The following is a 21261-nucleotide window of genomic DNA, read 5'->3' on the forward strand; positions in this document are numbered from 1 at the left end:
TTCAACCGGCTTCCCGGCTTCCATTTCGCGAAACGATCGATCAAAAAAAATAAATAAATAAATAAAAAGAAGAGAGAAATAAATAAGCCGCACGGTGATCTTTAAAAGGGACAAAGTGATCATAATCACAAACGCCCAGAAGGGGTTATTTTTCTGTTTGTCTTTCATTTAAATGCAGCGACCGACAAACAGAAGAAAAAAAAAAAAAGACTTTAAGGAGGCCATCAAAGGTGGGCTAACCCTTTGAAATATGAAAAGTGAGGGTTGAAACAGCGCCTCCTCACGCTGAGACCGCACTGAGACCGCACGCCCCCCGGTCGGAGCTGACATTCCTCCGCCCGTCCCTCGTGGAGTGGGTTGCCGCCCCTCGTGTGCGAGACCGCCATTAGGGCTGTGCGGTACGGAGGCCACGACCAGCCACATATCCGTAGGAGAGCGCTAGCGGTAAATAATACTGCCGGCGGGAACGAGAGGTGGAGGGGTGAGGGGGCGGCGAACATTTTGAACGTTGGTGAAACGGAGCAGCAACAGAAACCAGAGGGCACCGGGGCTGCGTCAGTGCCTGTGTCAGTGTGTCAGTGTCTCACAGGTCTGGAAAAAAAAGCTTACAGTCTCAACTGTGTGAAATACAGTAAATGCAGTTCACCAAACCTCAACTATTTTTTCTCTGCGCTGGGAAAATGACCAGAAACACAAGGACCAATCAAAGTAATGAAAACAAAACAAAAAACAAAGACAAAACATTTATAATCCCCTTTTTCCTATTGGGATGGGACAATTGATGTTCGCGAGCCGTTAGAAACGGTGAGAAGTAGGCCGCTTTTCCGCAATATTTCACGCGCATCGCTGTCTGTCACCGACATCGTGTGGCGCCGCGCTTCTCGGGATTAAAACGCCGTGCGTTGTAACAGGGGAAGCTTCCCGTAACGCGCCCCCATTCCCCGCAGAACGCCTCCCGCACCTCTTTAACCTACTTTCAAAAGCCAGCCAAGGTTAATGGAAATACAAAATTAATCTAATTGAAGCATTCATCTTCTTAACGGCCGATTTCTGTTTGCAATCTTGTCAGGCCCTTCGTAAGAGGCGTCGGGCGAGGGTACGCCAAGCAATGAGGCTTAAACACAGATTTACACACGTCGTAACAACATGCTGCTCATCTGCAAATAGCATCGAAGACATGCTATAGTGTATCCTGGCATTCACCCCCAATTCATTTTTAGATACGCTTTCATGTGGATGGGAAAAGAGGGACCCACTTCCTAGGAATAGAATCAAGCTCCAATTCCTACCGGTACCAGGAGACCGGTAACCGGACAACCGGCGGGTGTCCACACTATCTGAGATAACGTGCCTTACATGTCTTACAACATCCTCAACGCTTTAGCGGAACGACAATAAACAAAGTAGGACAAACAAAGAGGCGCTTTCTTAAGCCAACGGCACAGCCGAACACCCAAGGACAGCTACTGTACACTTGGCACGCCGCCCGGCGAATACCGCGAGCCGATGTCCGTCAGCCACTTCTCAGAAAGGTCAGTCCGGGAAAAAGGCGAAGGGGCTTTCTAGCGAAGCTCCACGTCGAACTCCCGAAGCGCCGGCCACGTTTGCATTGGCGGGCGAGAGTGCAAAGCGTTCGGTTGCTCGGAGGTGTACTTTCTAGGAGGGGAAGGTTTATCTTGCGCTTGGCGGGGACTTCAGTGTGGACACAGCGCTGTGGCTGCAGGCTGATAATGCGCCTCAGCAGAATGCTACACTGATAGCAGCTCTGCCGTTTCTGAGAGATTAAAGCTTGTTTGCACACTGACCCGACGCCGGTCCAACTGGGGACAAGGGGTTTTCTTGTTGGACCACTGCACCGATGGGACTGCCTCAACCATAGATATGCATACTGAACTAGATAGGCCACAGAGCTGTTCTGCGAGACAGGCAAGCGCACCTTCAGTTAACCTAAGCTCGTGAAGCCTTAGGAGGAAGCCTGTACTGCACATGTTGAGTGCTAAAGTGGAATATCAGACTTTTGAAGGCTACATAAAACTTCCCCCAGTGGGATTTTGAAAGCAGTTTTACGATAGTTACGTTTCATAGGAATAGCACATTGTGAAACTACCTAATAAAACGCCTAATACCTAATAACAAAATATGGACATTCAAATAAATATTTTCCCAAAACACAAGTTTTCACAAAATGCTATACATATGATCGACACTGATGATCAGTGATCACAAAATGTTTACCGATAAGGTCAATTGAGGTCTTTGGTTGTTAAATCGCCTTGGGTTTCTACACTGAATTCAATAGCCAGCAAGCTCTATTGCACTCAACATGCAGTTACCTAATGTTCCTATGTACTACCTATGGCCAGAGCCCCTAAAGTTCAGCTGGAGGGATAATTCAATAGTTTGTCATCCATTAGAAGCCTTAATACTATAAATTACATCTAACATTAAAACTCAAAAGAATCAAGCCAGTGCTCATTTTCTAAAGCCACGGCAACCAAAAACATTTTTATTGTAATGTTCTGTTGCAAAACACTTTTAAAAGCTTTCCACAAAGCTATTATGCTGCATGCTGAGCAAGCCAAGGTTAAAAAAGAAAAAAAGTTATTTCTATTTCACAACACTACCAATTTCAGCGAATGGTTTCTATTTTAATTACACATGAATGTTGTCCACAAAGATCTAAATGAGCACGCCACTGTTGTCGCCTTAAATATGCATCATCTCAAATACCAAAAACACCAACTTGCACCACCAAGTACTTGCACTACTCAAATACAATTTTAGACCAGAGTAAGAATGTGTTCCTGGCACAGTTACAGTAAAAGCAGCCAGCTAAACAGCTCGTGCTGCGCTTCAGGAATTTCTATGTTCCTAGATGTTTGTATTTCACAGAGTTTGCTCTTGAATTATGTTTGTGGTGGGAGGCAAAGAATGGGCACTATCTGCAACTGAAAGTATACGTTTGTGTATGGTGTGTAGCAATGAAAACTTTAAATATAACTTCTACCATGAGATTCATGAAGAGGAAAACTGCACAACAATAAAAATTCAAGCATCTCCCGGGTCAGCTTGCTTTAATCTCTCAGAAAGGAACGAGAAAATTAATTTGTCTGTTTCTATCGGTATAAGTTCAATTACCAGGCGAGTTAACGGGTCTTTCGGAAATAGCAAGCTATAACAATTTACCCAATAGTGACAAAAATAACTTTCCAGCACTAAACAACAATGTAACAAATCAAAATAAGTCTACAAAATGCTGTCAAGTGACCCATGGGCACTGTTTGCTCCGGTTTATTTGGGGATGTCAGGTCAGTTTTAAAGTGCTTTTCACAGAGTCATTTTGAGGGATCAGATTCCCATTAAAATAAGACTTGAATGGGCTGACACGAGAGCTTAGAGATCAGCAGCCCAGCTACTCGAATCAAAATGGCGTCTCTGCCATGTACCGGCCCGATTCATAATCTTGTCAACAAGATAAAATCATAACGTGCTTACTTTCTCCCACTTCTCTGTGGCAAATTGTGTTAAAGCACAGGAACTGAATCGCAGTGGAGAAAAGCTACACTAGTATGTGGAGAGAAGAGGAAGAGAGAAGAGAGGTGTGTGCGTGTGTGCATGTATGTACATGTACGTGTGTGGGTGTGTGTGTGTACGTGTGTGTGTGTGTGTGTGTGTGTGTGCGCGTGTTGTCTGATGAGGAGTGGAGAATACTGTTAGGATGACTGAGTGTGCAGCGGCGCGAGTGTGTTTGTGTTTGTGTGTGTGCGTGCGTCGTGCGTGCGTGTGGTTGTGTGTGTGTGTGTGTGTGTGTGTGTGTGTATGTACGTGTGTGTGTGTGTGTTGTCTGATGAGGAGTGGAGAATGCTGTTAGGATGACTGAGCGTGCAGCGGCGTGTGTGCGTGTGTGTGTGTGTACGTGTGTGTGTGTGTGTGTGTGTGTGTGTGCGTGTGTATGTAAATGGTAAATGGTTGGCATTTATATAGCGCCTTTATCCAAAGCGCTGTACAATTGATGCTTCTCATTCACCCACATACACACACTCACACACCAACGGCGATTGGCTGCAAGGCACCGACCAGCTCGTCAGGAGCATTTGGGGGTTAGGTGTCTTGCTCAGGGACACTTTGACACAGCCCAGGCGGGGGATCGAACCGGCAACCTTCCGACTGCTCTTCCTGCCTGAGCCATGTCGCCCCCATACATGTGTGTGTGCGTGTGTGTGTGCGTGAGCGTGTGCATGCGCGTGCGTGTATGTACGTGTGTGTGTGTGTGCGTGTGCGTGCGTGTATGTACGTGTGTGTGTGCGTGTATGTACATGTGTGCGCGCGTGTGCGTGTGCGTGTACGTGTGCGTGTATGTACGTGTGCGTGTGCGCGCGCGCGTGCGTGCGTGCGTGCGCGTGTGCGTGTGCTTGTGCACGCGCACGCGCGTGTGTGTGTGTGTGTGTGTGTGTGTGTGTGTGTGTGTGTGTGTGTGTGCGTTGTCTGATGAGGAGTGGAGAATGCCGTTAGGATGACTGAGCGTGCAGTGGCGCCGGTGGGTGAGACACTCCGCCATCTCCACGGTGACATCACGGCTCCGGGCTCACCTCGCAGGCAGAGGAAGGTCAGGAAGTCCTCCGTCTTGGGCTTGCGCTTGGAGAGGTCTGTGATCTGGGAGGCAGGAATGGGCAGCGCTGCGTCCACCACCTTCACCGGAGTGGTACTGGGAGAGTTGGGCTGTGACTGGGCAAACTTCCTCTGCGCTTGCAGTCTGGGCCTACAGGAGGGAGCAGGAAGGCAGGGGTCAACCAAACCATACTGCAGCTTCAAATTCAGTCAACCGAACTGACTGTAAAACAAATTATTTATCCTGTCTGATAGCATACCTGCCGCCAAGGTTTAGGTTAATGCTCTATGGTTAATCAACATTCCATTTTCTATTATTTTCCATCTTATTATCTGAAGAAATCCCTTTGTCATGCTAATTATAAACGTGCTAGCTACACTATGCAATGTATCAATGGCACTGCACTGTCAAATGAATCACAGAATTATTTTTAAATAAATTGACAATATACTGTGATATATTATGACAATGGTTAACATAATTATCGTTACCATCCCCGTCTTTCAGATAACCCTAAAGCACACAGTAGCTGGGGCTCCTATTTTCAAAGCAGAATCTCCCCATTAATCAACACAACTTTCGACATCCAGAAGTGAACATTTACATTCAGTAGATCCATGATTACACTTAGGCTGTAAACAGTTACAGGCCTTTTAAACAAAACTATCGCCAAAACATGTTTTGATTGACAAGAGCTTCTCATTATCCAATGAAAGCATTTGTTTGCATCTGTATCCAGTAAAAGCATCTTGTGTTTCACATAAGCTAGCTGTAGCTCAACAACAATGTCAAATAAAATCATTATCAAAAGCGAACCAAAGACTTTGTTTGTACCCATTACACATACTGCCGCCTACATCGCATAAACAATTTCAATACTTAAAAATTAGGAGGAGGAAAGACAATGTTTTATATAATCGTTGACTAAAATGATGAAGGCATTAACGAGGATGAAAGACGTTTGTTCCGTTACTCTCCCTCACCACCTTTCCAGCAGTCATCCATCTCATAATTGCCAACTTTTGATTCATGTTGAGTCTATAAAATGTAATTAAGTTCTCCATTAAACGCTGCCAAGACCTTTGTGGCGGCTGACAACTGATAAAAGTACAAAGGATGCGTCTACGTGCCGACAGACTCAAGGCCGCTTTGTCAGGCCTTTTTCCTTTTAAGATCTCCCGTTCTCTCCTCCGTAAGACAAACCCTTCAGATTCCGTCAACGTTCAAAGCCTGACAGGCTGGAATACTAAAAATCTGTACGTCCTCAATACGAGAGCCGGATTGAGCCGGCCATCTTAACGCTACATTCCTCCCGCGCATCTTACAGCGTTTACGGAGTGAGAGCCAAATATGATTTAATTATGTTATTTTAGCAACAGGAACCTCCTGTTCCGGTTCAATTCATATATTTGATTCCAGCCGGTGGACCGCTGCCCGTTTTGCGCGAGTCGTTTTCGCTGCGAACAGGCCCTTCTCTGCTTGAGAGGAATTCACTGCCATGTAAGAAGCAATTTCAGATTCAAACAGATGTCTGTTCCAGGGACTTCTCATCCATTACCAGAGGTTAAGCAAATGCAGACAGACAGCACTACCAATCAATTCAGACCCGGCAGAACTGTTAAGAAAGCACGGCCCAGTTCTCTGTTATTTTAAATAAGGCAGGAGTGCCATGTTTATCTATCCATTACAACATTTACCCAATTCTCTATTGCAAAACGGACAGCGGTTCCAGAAAATTCTACTCCGCTGTCTAGCGCACTTCCAGCTCCAGATTTTGGAGTCCTTGAATCACGGCCAAATCAGAGCACAAAGAAAACCTGCTGTGAGCCTCAGAACCACCGTACCTGACATCAAAAGACTGCCATTTCTATCACAACAGCCAGCCAGGAGTATTTATGGTTTTTCATAAACAATCGCTCTCCCTTTCTCCCTCACTTGCTTTTTCTCCCCCTTTCTCTCTCTCCCTTTCTCTCTCCCTCTCACACACACACACACACACACACACACACACACACACACACACACACACACTCAATCTCCGTCACTCACACATCCCCACGTGTGCATGCACGCAGGCACACACACACACACACGTACGTGCACACGTACGCACATACGCACATACGCACATACGCACATACGCACATACGCACATACGCACATACGCACATACGCACATACGCACATACGCACATACGCACACAAGCACACAAGCACTCGTGCCTATTTTCCAAAGGAAAAGCTTAATCCCTTTTCAAAGAAGCCCTAGCAAAAGGGGAAAGACGGTGACGTTTATTCAAGGCTCTGCCCTGCATGTACTCAGTGCTGCTTTTCAGGCAGAACGGTTTGTGAGAGCAGTCTGGCTACAGTTTGAGTACACCCTCGCATCGTGCCCGTCCAACACAGCCCGACGTGGAACTCGCAAAAATTACTAGGCTGAACGCAGAGCACTCTGAAAAACGTGAGTCATTTCGCCAATTTATGTAATACTTACTAAACACTATAATCAGCCCCCGCCCCGATAGGCTTTGACTGACAACGCCTTGACCTCAGCGCCTCGCATGCAAAAGCCACGCAATTAAATCCCAATTCGCCGATTTAAGCATTTCCACATGACTCCGTTCTCCTGGATGTGTGTCGCAGTCAGCCGTCAGCCTCGTCGTTCAGGCAGAAAAAGGCTGCCTTAAGGTTTTGGATAGCCGGGGGAAGGTGGTGGGGGAAGGGGGGGTTTCATAATGGTGACATCCGCAGAACTGAAAACCGGGGAGGCCTCCCTCTCTCTGAATGTCCGCTGAAGAGGAAGAGAGGACGGCTTCCCAGCAGGGAGTAATTCCGAATCCTACGGCCTAAATATGGCTGTCACAGTGGGAGTGGTGTTGACGGATTCATTACCTGGGACGGACTTACTCTTCACACCTTGGTCATAATGGCATTCATCTGACCGCGTCTCCAGCTATCGAGCTCATTAGCCTGCCACTCACTAACTGCTGCCTCTAACAAAATGGCTGATAAATGAGACTTTGTGAAGGCGCGATGCTGCCTCTTCACACATCACCCGAAGGCCACTGCCACTCAACCCGCAATATCGGCTTCATGGTGGGAGACATATTAAAAGCCAGAGATTCACAACTTTGTTGATACGGGTTACATTTCTGTAAAAGTTCTTCATGTTTATATATTGATGAATTCACAGAGGGTACGTTGTAACGAGCACAGTGCCAATATGATTTGTTTTTGACATGGTTACATATTTTTCTTCCATGAATATCTGCGCATAAATGTGGAAATGTTGATGACATGTTGCATCAGTCCATGATGGAACTGGATTAGAATGATGTCACTAGGGTGGCTGAGCCAATCGGGAATTGGCACATTGAAAATGTGATTGTGCTTCTGGGTATAGACTAGCACCATTAGTTCTATTACATCCAGACAAAAGCCAGACTGCTGAAATGACTGACAGCCTACTGCAGTACTCAAAATGAAGTGTAGTATTCTTTTCTAATTCTTTTCAAAGCTTGTCCTCCCATGTTTTATTTACAGAAATAATGGCCCATTGCCAAAAAGAAAATTCTCAATTTAAAGAGTTGAGTTTGACTTCTTGATAGCCTACTCAAATTAATACAAGAGGAAAGAGCGCTCTGAAAACTGACATAATGAGCACAGAAAAATTCACATAACAGGAAAAGGTGTTAAAAAAAAAAAAAAGCGATTAAATTACTGTTTTTTAAATTAGTGCCAAGCTGATGAAACATCTGTGCAACCGTTTACCCTCCAAATAGGTTCACGACAAACAAAGTGAGACCCTAACATGGCTATATTCTGAAATCAGGCAACATTAATCCATTGCCATGACTAATCTTCTCTAAGCTTGTTGTTTACAAAAACTGACATACATTTATGGGTGGCACATCCCGTTAAGGCACTGTCCAAGTGGATGGATGGGCTCCACGGTCTGGCATCAAATCTGAACTGTGCCAGGGCCTACAGAGGCCAGCAGTCCTAGAGGCCTATGTACATTGGCTCTAGCATTGAACATGGACAGGAGAGATTCTGTGTGTCTACTCGCTCACTAGCAACCCCTACTGGTCGACTGAGCAACCGCAAGTCACTCTGGCGAGCAGGCTTTCGAGGAGAGCACGATTGTCCAAAATCATAGCAGAGCATCGGCTGTGGCAATTATAAACAATTTGTGTCGGTCCATCAACTGTATATTTTGAAACCCGAATTAAAGAACATTTTTAAACAAAAATCTTACCTATTGTACCTTGAACATAATGACCCCCACCCGCACTCACAACACCCCACATTTTAAATTGAAATGACACCCTTGTAGCAGAGGCAATGGCATAAACTGCCAATAAAAAGGATTGGCCATTCCAAATTTGGGAAGGGGGAGGGAAGCAATAATAACATAATACAGCATTAAAATAATACTTTTTAAAAATCTAACGTACAGTACAAAGAAGCAGAACTAAGGCACTGTGTTTTTAAACTTCTGACCAGAGCTCAACTTGCATTAATAGTTTGACCAGCTGGCAGTCATGTCCCTTTCTGATTCTAATTTTAAAACAAAATGTGACACTCCACATTTAGTTACAGTTCAACCATTCCAGAAGCCTGCATGATTTACATGACTGTACTAAAACGTGTGAAGCCCCTCGAGTTAGTGGTCATTGGTATCTTGTGGCAGATGCTAATGTAATGGCTTTCTAGGTCTCGTTTTATTCCTGTTGACTAAGGTCCAACACTGCACTTTCACCGCGGCTGCGAGAAGGCCAGTGAAGATGTCAGACACCATTTTGTGGTCGGTGGTTTGGAGAAGTCCACTGACGCAGTGTAAACAGATACTTTGTTTTTAATCTTCCTTTGGAAAGAGAAGATATTACTTTGCTTGTCCAAATTCGGAAAGTGGAAGTTACGAAAGCTTACTACTGAAAGCTTATAAAAACAACAATCTACCCAGCCAATCTAACCAAGGCTTTTAAATAATTGCGCAATTTAATTGGACAGAAGGAGAAGAGAGCCAATAAAACACTGGGGGACTACCATCCTGTCTAGACGGTTTAAGACTATGATGACCACTTTTACTGGGCCGGTTTTATCTGTTGCCCATTCATAAGCATTACCACTTAATTGTAAATCTCCTAGTAATGAAATAAAGAGATTTAACCGGTTACACGTCCAATGTATTACATTAGCTGCAAGAGATACTTGATATTGTCAAAAGCCCTGTGCATTTGGACAATTCGTAGGGACTCTTGGCAGGTCTGCGAGTTGAAAACGTCTCCAGGCCTTTATTCGAAACAGATGAGGTGCTGAGTAAACATGAAAAATAAACAGATCACAGAAAGTGTCCAAGCCTGTTAGAACCTGATTTTTAGTGGAAATGCTACGCTGTTGGCTTTTCAACACCGCGTCAAAATGATTAATAAGAGTTTCTGGCAAAAAAAAGAGGAAGAAAGCTTGCCGTGCGATGACGGCAATGTTTTAGTCAGCTCGAAGGTACAGTTCCGCATAGAGTGTGTAGTGTTTAGCGGCGTTTATTGGTTTTGAGAGCTCAGTACTTTCACTTGCGCTGAAAAGCACAAAGTATAGTCTTCTCAGAATGCTTTTGGGTTATGCTGCTCAACAAGCGCTCGGTTTCCCTGTCTCACATGGACACAATGGGAAGATTTTCACTACGAAAGCAAGCAGAATTCCCACCCCCTTACACTCCTTATCATGTCAGCGTCATGACCACAGAGTCGGTGAGGTGGTGTCAGTGTGGCAGTTTTTATTTTTCTGGGGAGGGGTCCAGACTTGTGCAGGATCTCCAGAGCCTTACTGCAAGGCTCTCTTTGATCCCAGGCCACCCATCTTCTGCCCGCACAAGGTTGTGTGTGTGTGTGTGTGTGTGTGTGTGCGGTGTGCGTATGTGTGTAGGGTGTGTGCAGTGCATGTGTGTGTGTGTGTGGTGTGTACAGTGCATGTGGTGTGTGTGTGTGTGTGTGTGTGTGTGTGTGTGCGTGTGTGCGTGCGTGCGTGCGTGCGTGTGTGTGTGTGTGTGTCGGGGAGTGCAACTGCCCTTGTAGGGTTTACAACCCCAGAGCAATCTTAATGGGACAGATACAGGCCTTCTGACAATGGGGCTTTTATATCAAGAAACAACAGGCCTGAATAATTTATAACCCACAATTAAAACAGTAAAACAAATACGGTAGGAGACCATCAGGTTGCAGATCCGAATCGTGTTGCCACCATCAAATTTAGCCATTGTATTATTGAATAATAATTCAAAGCTGCTGAATAAGGGTAGGTGATTCATATATGAAACCATAATATTGAAAAGAAATCAGAAAACATCAAGACAAAATATATATTTCACATTAAGTTACATTTCTAGGTCTACTTTTTACTTTGTCCTCATCGAGTGCAGCTATTCTGTATCAAAGACTAATAGAAGTGTCTCCTTGAATCTTATTGTAAGGCATTCATTCTGCAAAGCAACCCAACACACTACCCACCTGGCTGGCCACATCAACTGCAGCAGCAACGCACCTGCAATCGCGGCACAGACCGGCAATTATTCCAGGATGTTCCCCGTTCATCCCGACATAATCCCAGGTTTCCCCTGTTCAAAGGAGGCTCTCCTCTGAAGTTACAGCTCATTTAGCGCAGGGCCTTTGATTATCCGGGAAACGGTTGTTATGAATAGAGGAGCTGTTTGCGCAGAGACGACAACAATAGCGGAATCCAACACAGAATTTATGTAAGAAAGCTCTCAAAAGCACTGCGCTAATTTCCAATGTGGCCTCTTCCATCTTGAAACTGTAGCCGTATTGTTTATGTCGAACAAGTTTCTGCACCGATCTAGAGCTGGAATTCTAGGCCAAACTTAGACCACAATGCTGCCCTCATAATTTCAGTAATCAAAGAGAACTGGTGTCACTTTCACAAAGCAGCGCATTAACACACACGTACAGTGCATGTCAACTACCTACCACTTAACCCAAACATCACTCGTCACTATGGCAATGATAATTCTATCACTCAAAAAAAATCAAAGCTATCATTTTTTTTCACCTTTTTCAGCAGTAGCGAACGCATACCAAGGCATCTTACAGACATACTCCGTGTACGCATCAGGGGAAAAAAAGGGTCTATGACATACACTTTACGTCCGTCTTTAATGAAATGCTAACTGCGGCCTAGCATCGTGGCGAAAAACTGAAATGACAGGGTTGCGCCTATGAGCGTTTATTTGTGACTGAAGGACAGGAAGCTAATGGGAGGCAGCAGCCTCCGCCCCCCGTGCGGGCCTGGCTGTCAGCCTGTCTGTCTGCTCCGTCTGCTCTGTGTGCTCAGTGTGAAATGAGTCTAATGGCCTCCTGCACCTAGACCGGCGTGCGGCGTGCGCTTGGCCGGCCGTCTCGCGCGTCCTCCTCCAGAACACCGGTTCACGCTTCAAACGCCGGCGCGGAAATACTGCCGCTTATTTTTCCGTCGCATGTTTTGGCTGCTGTGCCGGATGGGAGAACTGACCGTTCTTAACCCATCATGGACTAAGGCACCGTAAAGAAAACCCATAGAAAGGCAGAGGAACTGCAACGCATTTCAATGGTCATGTGTCTTGAAAAACGGTCATAAGATCAAATACAACGCTGGTATCACATCCTTCTGTTAAGAGAAGACGTGCAGGTTGCATCCCCCCATACGGGGTTAATAATGATAGTAATAATATTTACTTTGCTATTTAGCTGACGCATTTACCCAAATAGACTTACAATTGATTAGACTACGCAGGGAACAAGCCCCCCTGGAGCAATGTGGTAAGGGCCTTGCTCGACAGCTGTGCAGATCTCATCGTGGCTACACCAGGGCTTAAAGCACCAACCTTCAAGGTCCCAGGCGTGTATCTTAACCACGAGGCTACAGGCTTTGTTCCTTCAGAGCGGCTGAAACCGGACCTGTACGAGCTGACTGCCCGACCTCGCCTGTCTGGGGAAGAAGGGTCTTCTGCAAATGAAAGTCTCTGGCGCCGCAGGTAAACAGCAGCACCCAGCTCTGGGCCTGATATGAGGCCTCCACACATCAAAGGCATTCCACGGCCGCTGGAGTCTCTCCTAATCTCCTCCCCAGCTCCCCTTTGTGGGGAGAGAGCCGGGGGGGGGGGGGGGCTCCAGAAGGCTCCGCTCGTATTGAGGCCTGTATTGTTTACAAGCCTGCTGACCCACAATCAGAGGATCAGGCCCAGACTACTGTGCTGACAGACCTGCTTAACGGAGGCTTAAAATTAATTTCAATCTCAGTTAATACAAAGATGCCCTATTATAACCAAGATAACCCGATGAAAACTTTCCAATGAGGAACGCTGAAGAGAATTTTAACTGCTTAGTATCATATCAGAAGACAATATCTATGTTTTAAATGTCTATGGAAGATAACTACAACACTGAAAATAATACCACACGGCAACTGATATAACCACATTCTAAAAAAGTTATGTGATAAAGTCTTAATGCATTACGCATGTCATTTTTCACACTGAATGATCGCAGTTCTCTTTTCTGTACATCTCATTTCCTCTGGTTCGTATTACGCCATTGCACAAAAGATGGATTTCACAACTTAAGTCCGCACAATTAATAGGCACATTAATTACAAAAACGTAATGGGAACATTAATCACCAATACATGCAGTGGGCCCCAGAATTATTGGCACCCTTAATAAAAATGGAGAAAAAAGGCTGCATATAATAATCAACATGGATAATGATCTATATCTTATGTTCAAACATATGGGAAAAGTATATACTTTTATTTCAATACATTTATGTCATGTTTCAATGTTTTATATTTAGTGATCACATTTTTATTTAAAACAACAGGTGCCAAATTACAGCATTTTTCATCATTTATCAAGGGTGCCAATCATTTTGGAGCCCACTAAGTGAATGAATGATTTTCCATCATTGCCAAACCAGAGTTTGGAGGAATCTGTTATACCTTGCTGTGGATATTTCTGCCTGCTAACTCCTGGCACCTGTCGACAACCTACACCTGTATTCAGTTATTCAGCCCAGGTATTGACTGGCTGTCCAGCAGTGGTTCGTTACACTCTTCCACCTGTTCCCAGAGTCTGCAACTATGCATATCTAAACATCCATCCACTTATACCGTCTGGTTGCAGCATGCAGAAATCAGGGATTTGGAATTGGTTAATAAATAAACAACAAGTAATGCCTGTTGCCGAATGAGGAAAATGCATAAGTGGTAGAGCCTATCATAAAGATCCTATTGCAAAACATAAGATTTGTGGTCCTCCACCATGTCAAACAAGCCCAGAGGTCAAACTCGAGAACACAAGACTGGACCCCACAGGACTCACACTAAACTTTATGGCAGATTTAATTCCTGGCTTTCTGTAAACAATCTTTGTGACAGTGGCTTTGTAAGTACTACACAAATAAAATGAACTGAATATAATCGGTCTTGTTTTTTAAAACTTCCTTGACATTTTCCTGCCTGAAAAAAATAATAAAATGGAAAAAGCCTTTTTATGTTCTCGCTCCCCAAGGTAGAACGGGTTTGCAATCGGTGAAGATTTGGTTCGTGTTAAAAAATGGGCCGTGAAAACACAGTCTGGCTCCTGTGTTTTCCCATGAATCAGTGCGGTCGGAGCTCCCTGCGGAGACTACGTGCCTGGCTCCTAATGTAAACAAAGGCGGGTAGACGCACTTTGGTTAATGTGTTTATTGCTTTCTGTCTGGGAGTACCCAGCGCACTGGTGACAAGCCTCGATGAATAGCCTTACATAGCGCTGACCCTTAAACCGGCTGACCTGCCCAGACCGCCCACCTCCCCCTTCCCCCTCCCAGTCATTATTCCAGACACACAGGTGTAAACATGTGGAGAGGGGACCACAGAGGGATGTCCAAGGTTAAGCAGAATAAATATTTGAGGAGTCTCAAATTCTGAAGGGAGTTATCCGTGTTTGGAATGCGTAGTGCTTTATCCAGCACTAAGGGCAGCAGGTCAGTAGTTAGGAAAGAACGCCGTCCGGTATACCACAATATTATCAGTGAGCACTTCATTAGGTATTACTTTTGCTGCTGTAGCCCATCCACTTTCGGTGCATTGTGTGTTCAGAGATGCTCTTCCGCATACCACTGTTGTAATGCGTGGTTATTTGCATTACTGTCATCTTTCTGTCAGCTTTGACCAGTCTGGCCATTCTCCTCATATCTCTCTCATTAACAAGGCATTTCTGCCTGCACTGGATGTTTTTGGTTTTTGAAACTATTCTCTGCAAACTCTAGAGACTGTTGGGCGTGAAGATCCCATGAGATCAGCAGTTTCTGAGATCCACCCTGTCTGGTACCAACAGTCATTTCATGGTCAAAGTCACTGAGATCACATTTTGATGGCTGATGTGAACATTAACTTAAGTTTTTGACCTGTATCTACATGATTGTATGCATTGCACTGCTGCCACACAATTGGCTGATTAGATAATCGCATGAATACGCAGGTGTACAGGTGTTCCTAATAATGTGCTCAGTGTATATACACGATATTCCTCCACTACGACTGTACATTCAGGAATCCACAAAACACACTAAATTGTGTGCTAAAGCCTCACAGTGCGATGACAGCATGAAAAGCTTCCAAATTACGGCACGTACATGCTTTATAATTTTTTAAAGGGCACTCATGGGAGCGAGAGTATCTAATACTTAGTGATTTTTTGAAAAACAGATAAACACATGAATAAACTAGTGAATATAATATGCCATTACATAAATTATTGCAGGCATACGCTGGAGGCATCCACACCACTTCAGGTTGCGAACAAAATGTGTGAATCGAACAACACACTCAAATCATTAGAGAGGGTGGTGCATTCTATTGGCTCATATGTGCGCTTCCTAATTATGTTGCTATTTCCGAAGCCCTTCTAGTTTATTTTGTCAATCGATAGTTGAAGGCTCCCAGTTCAGTCTCTCCTTGCCAGATTCTTTCAGGGTGCAGTGCTCCAGTTACACTCAATGTTTCCCACTTCAACTTCACAGTACAGCACATCCTAATAGTTCCGCTGAAACGAAGTATTGAAATGCAAATACGGAGCTCCCCTTTTTATATCATTTTCTCCATGGCGACAGATCTTTTTGTTGAAATGAGACGGATAAGCGGCGTTTTATTTCCAAAGATGTACGCTACCACCAGCTTATATATACTGTACAAGGCCGATTTTTCTTCTCTGTGATGAAGACGATAGGCCGACAGGATGGGAGAGGAACTGGACGAGGCCGCTTGCTCGACGGTACAATCGCAGAGGCGTGCAAGGGCAAGCGAATAAACCAATCAAATTAAGGAAGGCTAAAATATAATCTTGTTGCAACGAAGGAATCTGATTAGAGAGCAGCGGGACTGATTGAGCCTTTCCGAAACGAGGCGACCAGCTCTTGAGCGGCACCTGTATCGTGGCCCTTAAAACCGAATCCAATTTGTTCATTCTTTCATTAAAGTGGACGGCAGCCCTTTCTGTTGTGTAATGCACTGACTGAACCGTCGGCCGGTTAATGGCAGGGAGTCTCACAGCGGTTCCTACATTGTCTCATGGGCCATCCATCACTCTTTATAGCCGTGACTAGCCTGTGTGCACCTCTGGGGTGGAGAATGCGGGCAGACGACCGACTCAACCCGGTGACCTTGGCAGGCACCGTAACAGACATGTCCGCTATGGCGTCATCCTCCGACCACCCTCACGGGTACGTCGCACGAAAGTAGCCCTTTCACCACCACCTCACTGTTTCTTATCTTTATTAATAAAAACAATTCTCCATTTCCAGCATTCTTCTTATGTAGGCCAGTTGAGGAGCAGCTTGTGAATAAATGCTGTGGCAGGTCCCCGATTTCAAACAATACGCAATAACCCAACCCAAGTCCAGGAGCACAGAGAGATACGCATTGCACAAAACTGCACCAACCAGCAGGGGTTCCACAGCATTAGTGATGGAACATTCTAGAACTTTTCAGGGACATATTTTCAAGGACAATTTTACTCAATGAACTTATTTGTAAAATTAGAAAGTAACAACATTTTACACTGTAAGCAGTTCATCAGGCGGTTGGCTTGCCATAGAGAATGACGACATTTTTCCGACATTGTGCCATCAGGTCTCGGTCCAGGCGAAATCGCAGAACGCGAACGTCTGCGAACAGACGCACGAGTGAAAGCACACCAGTGCTTTTCTCACCTCCAGGGCCCGTCTGTGTGACACACAGCTTTAAATTGTGTTTCAAACACCTGCTGAGTCTGTCAAAATATTCGCTACAATACTTTGGAAGGAATTTGGTTTCTGTCAAATTGATATTGCTGTGAAGGTACATTAGCTACTCTCAAGCGGCTCACGCACCCTCTCGCAGCTGCTTGCCAACCGAAAGTCCATGAGCCAGTAAATATGTGTAGAGTTTACAATGTCAAATCGAATGAAAATCTGTGGGGGAAAAAAAACAGGAAAAACTCTTTTACATTACAATTTATCGCTTAATGCCCCCCGAGACGAATTCCGAACACCCTGTTCTCACTCGTGTTGTAAAAGGAAGCTTCTACGTCGGTAATTCACAGACTGACATCCTAACCCACTTAAAGCAAAAGGCAGCCTCTTTTGATCTTCATCAAATCATTCCCGGCGAAATTTAAATATCAGGAAATGTATTCATGTAAATACATGTTTTGCCACCTCCCCCCCCCTTCTTCCCTAATCACCATAAAACTTTACCTCGTTATCCACTGACAGAGACAGCGATTTTACATACAGGCAATTAAAACTCCTTGGAAGAACAGAACTGTTGTTTGTAGGCTGCACAAAATGAGCTTCAGTGATGGGGGACTGTTGCCTACTGTAGTTTCTCAGCTTCTGTTTGTTTTCACACAAATCCTAACAACACTTTTGGACTAGACTGCAGGTTCCCTGCACATTATCCAGGCTAACCGTTCTTGTGTATGTTGGAGCAGGCCGAGACCAAGTGTTTTACTTCAATTTCAAACAACGGTGATTGCAACCGACTCTTTTGACCGCACACTCCCACCACCACCCAGCAATTGTTTGGGTAAAAACATATATATTTTGCTGACTAATAATAGCAATTGCCAATACCAGCAGGCACAAGTCACATGCAATTCTTCTCATCATTACATAAATATGTTGTGATACTTTTGGTAAATTTATAGAACACTAATGAAGATAATATTGGAATACTAGTCATTTCAGCACTGAAAACACAACAATCTACCCAAGAGATACAAGTTTGTTTAGATTTATCTTCCAACAAATTATTGAGACTACGATAGCATCGCCGACAAATTCCATCCTTATGAGAACAAGCCAGATCATATCAAACACCTTGTCTTTGATTCATGATGAATAATGCAACGTGATTCCTGCATGGCAAGCTGTCGCTACCTTCAGGTGTCTTAACTCAAACAAGATGGCTGCTAGGACGTTCCCTACACAAGCACGCACTTCTCACACTGGTGTATTTCCGTATTTCCGAGGCCTTTAAAGACGCTCCTGCCATGGCGAGTTTGAGGCAGACACGTTTCACGCCGCAGGAAGAGAGCAACAGCCAATGGCCTGAGAACCCACAGTCGATGGCACAGTCAGACATGGAAAAACATCAATAAGGGAGAAAAAAAAAAAAAAAAAAACATCTGTGGCACACACAATTATGACCAACCGTGGAGCAGGTTACGGAAAGCCATTTAAAAACTGTGTGGAATAAGCCCAGGCAGCTTTCGGGAAAGCCTTTCACAGTCGAGAATCAAAGCCTGTCCGTGCGGACTGAAAAGAAGAGAATTAAAGCGTTGGCCACTGGCAGTCAGTCACTGGCTGACATTGCGGTTTCTTTTGCAGCCTCTCTCAAGGCGGGGAGCGGTGACCTAAACGCGGCTCACAGCTCTGTGGCTCTGCTCTCCGTGAATCGGGCCACCGCGACGGCCCCCGCTCGATCCTCTCATCCCGTGCCAGCGGTCCGAGCCCAAATTCATCCCGTAATGAAAGGGGGGGGGGGGGGGTTTCAGGCCTTTGACTGCGCGCTTACTGCGGGGGCTGAGTCAACACAAAGAAAACATTCCTGCCTCGTGACTCAGGTCCTAACGCGGCCTGGCTCGGCGCACCTGCCACGCCTCTTCTCACGCGATAGCACGGGACCGCGGCGCTACAAAGCGACGTGGAGCTGCGCTTCGCCCAATTAAAGCCATTTCCCCCAAACACACTCACACACACACACCAAAGTCAATACACAAACACACACACCCACACACACACAGGCGCACACACACCAAACACAAAGCCAATACACACACACCAAACACAAAGTCATTAAAAAGGATCTCTCAGTCTAAGCCCATTTAGAGTTATAGCGCACACTCACCTACCCCTATGCATTCAACTGCAAACACCTACCAGTCATAAATTCTCTCCTGCAACCATTCAAATTTTGGGGAATTACCCCATTTTGATTGTATTGTTGTCGATGGTAAGGATGGTAATCAACACAAATCAACATATAAATATAAATATAAATAAACTATAATCAACAAACAAATATAAATCATATAAATCAACACTTTGGATAAAAGTGTCTGCCAAATAAAAGCAATTAAATGCAATGTAATGCAATAAGAGCTGCTTCACGGGGACACGCTCACGGGGGACACGCTCACGGGGGACACGCTCACGGGGGACACGCTCACGGGGGACACGCTCACGGGGGACACGCTCACGGGGGGACACGCTCACGGGGGGACACGCTCACGGGGGACACGCTCACGGGGGACACGCTCACGGGGGACACGCTCACAGGGGGACACGCTCACGGGGGACACGCTCACGGGGGACACGCTCACGGGGGACACGCTCACGGGGGACACGCTCACGGGGGACACGCTCACGGGGGACGTTAAAGATGAACAAAATGGTGCGAGAGCTTCAGCTTAATGCTTTCAAAAAGGCTGATGAATGAATTGTCATACGAATAGCATCCATACTGTCATTGTTTAGATAATTGTCTATATTGTCTTTGTTTACATTATGATAATATTCATGTCATTTAAATTCATTAAGAAAGTTCATATTTACGTGCGTCTTCACAACCTGCTTTTCGATCACACACAGCAAGTTTGTTTTGAAAGTTAGCCACAACCACCGAGATTTATTTATGCAACAAATTACATGCAAATCAAAAGCATATTTTTTCCAGCCAGGAAAGCAGATCCACTGGCAGCTTCCCTCAAACATCTGAAAACCCGTTCAAAGTCTACACCGACAATTAATATTTCTATGAAAAATAGACAAATAAAAAAAAACTTTTTTTCTTGCAGGTCTTCAGGCAAGCACAATCATAGGCACCGATAGACTATACCTCTGCACGAGATGCAGTTGTCTTCGCATAATGTGTCACATGCTAAAAAGCATCTACCATACACCATATTTGTATATTTCAAACATGCTGTTACCCTGCGAAGGCATGAACAACGAGGACAATGAGAAGGACGGCTTGGGCCCTGCCAGGACCGCAGTCCCACTGCTTTTCTAAAGGAAAGCGCATGAGCTGAGGTTCTAACTGACATTTCTGAAACTATGAGTGTCATAAATATGTTGCTTATAGGGCACTAAATACATGTATGAAGTTTTATACAAAAATCCTGTTTACAAGTATGAAAAAATGCTACATTGAATACATCTGCTTGGAGCTATTAACTTTGGAATCTTTGAAGCTCAATATCTCAAAACTATCAGAGCGCAGATAGAACCTTCTAATTCCCAGTTCCCAGTTCCCAGTTCCCAGTTCCTAGCTCCCAGCTCCTTCACCCTGGATGAACCTGGTGGAACCTCCCAGAGGCCCCCCTCACCACTTCCTCTGGGGGGGGGGTGACTCGTAAGACTGGGTGGGTGGGTGGGAAGCGCTCCTTCCTGCTTGGCAGCCGTACCGGTCCTGCAGCCTTTTCACAGCCCTGGGAACGCAAACACCCCCTCGGTCTCAAGAGGCCTTCTGGAGCCTCCCCAAAGCTGCGGCTTTCACACCGTACCGGGATATCAACCCGGGAGCTGGAGCCACTCCCGCCTCTTATTACGCCAGGCCAGGTGCGAGGGCCCACGCCCAGACACCGGCGTATCGTCCTCCGAGCACGAGGCGCGGGAGAGGCAGGAGGCCAGCCGCGCACCTCCGCCCGTAGCCCCCGCCATGACGGAGAACCGTTCGCAGAGCTGCCCTGCGTCTGCTCCACGGCACTTTGTGGTTATCCAAACCCCGTATGCGGCACTCCTCTACCGTCGGTAGCGAGGCTGGGCCCTATTGTTGGGCGATTGCGGCTGCCACACCTCTGTCTCTAGAGCACGTCTGTGATTAGGGGGTGCGGAGCGGCGGTTAATGACGGGTACCGCGCCGGCAGGTGCTGCCCCCGGCCCCGCCCCCCTGGCGGTTTTCCGAGGTGGGAATAATGATGGAGGAGACGCCGAACCCTTTGGGCTCGGGAGTTCAGGGATCGGCACGGCCGCTTTTTCAAACGGACATCTGCCGCGGGCTGGCTGGCCGTCAGGACACGGCTTACAGGGCGGCTTTAATGAGGGAGGATTTGATTCGACGGGTTTGGAGACATGAGG

General features: G+C 45.7%; 1 protein-coding gene across 2 annotated transcripts in view; it reads right to left on the reverse strand.

Annotated features, from left to right (window-relative positions):
• Positions 1-21261, reverse strand: part of jarid2b (jumonji and AT-rich interaction domain containing 2b) — a 136300-nt gene that overhangs the window by 37987 nt on the left and 77052 nt on the right. For both annotated transcript variants that reach the window (XM_061253763.1, XM_061253764.1), the window contains exon 4: positions 4590-4759. In XM_061253763.1, coding sequence (XP_061109747.1) covers positions 4590-4759 — 170 coding nt within the window. The remainder of the gene's footprint in view (positions 1-4589; positions 4760-21261) is intronic.

Source organism: Conger conger, chromosome 9 (genome assembly GCF_963514075.1).
Source record: "Conger conger chromosome 9, fConCon1.1, whole genome shotgun sequence".
NCBI classification, from domain to species: Eukaryota; Metazoa; Chordata; class Actinopteri; order Anguilliformes; family Congridae; genus Conger; species Conger conger.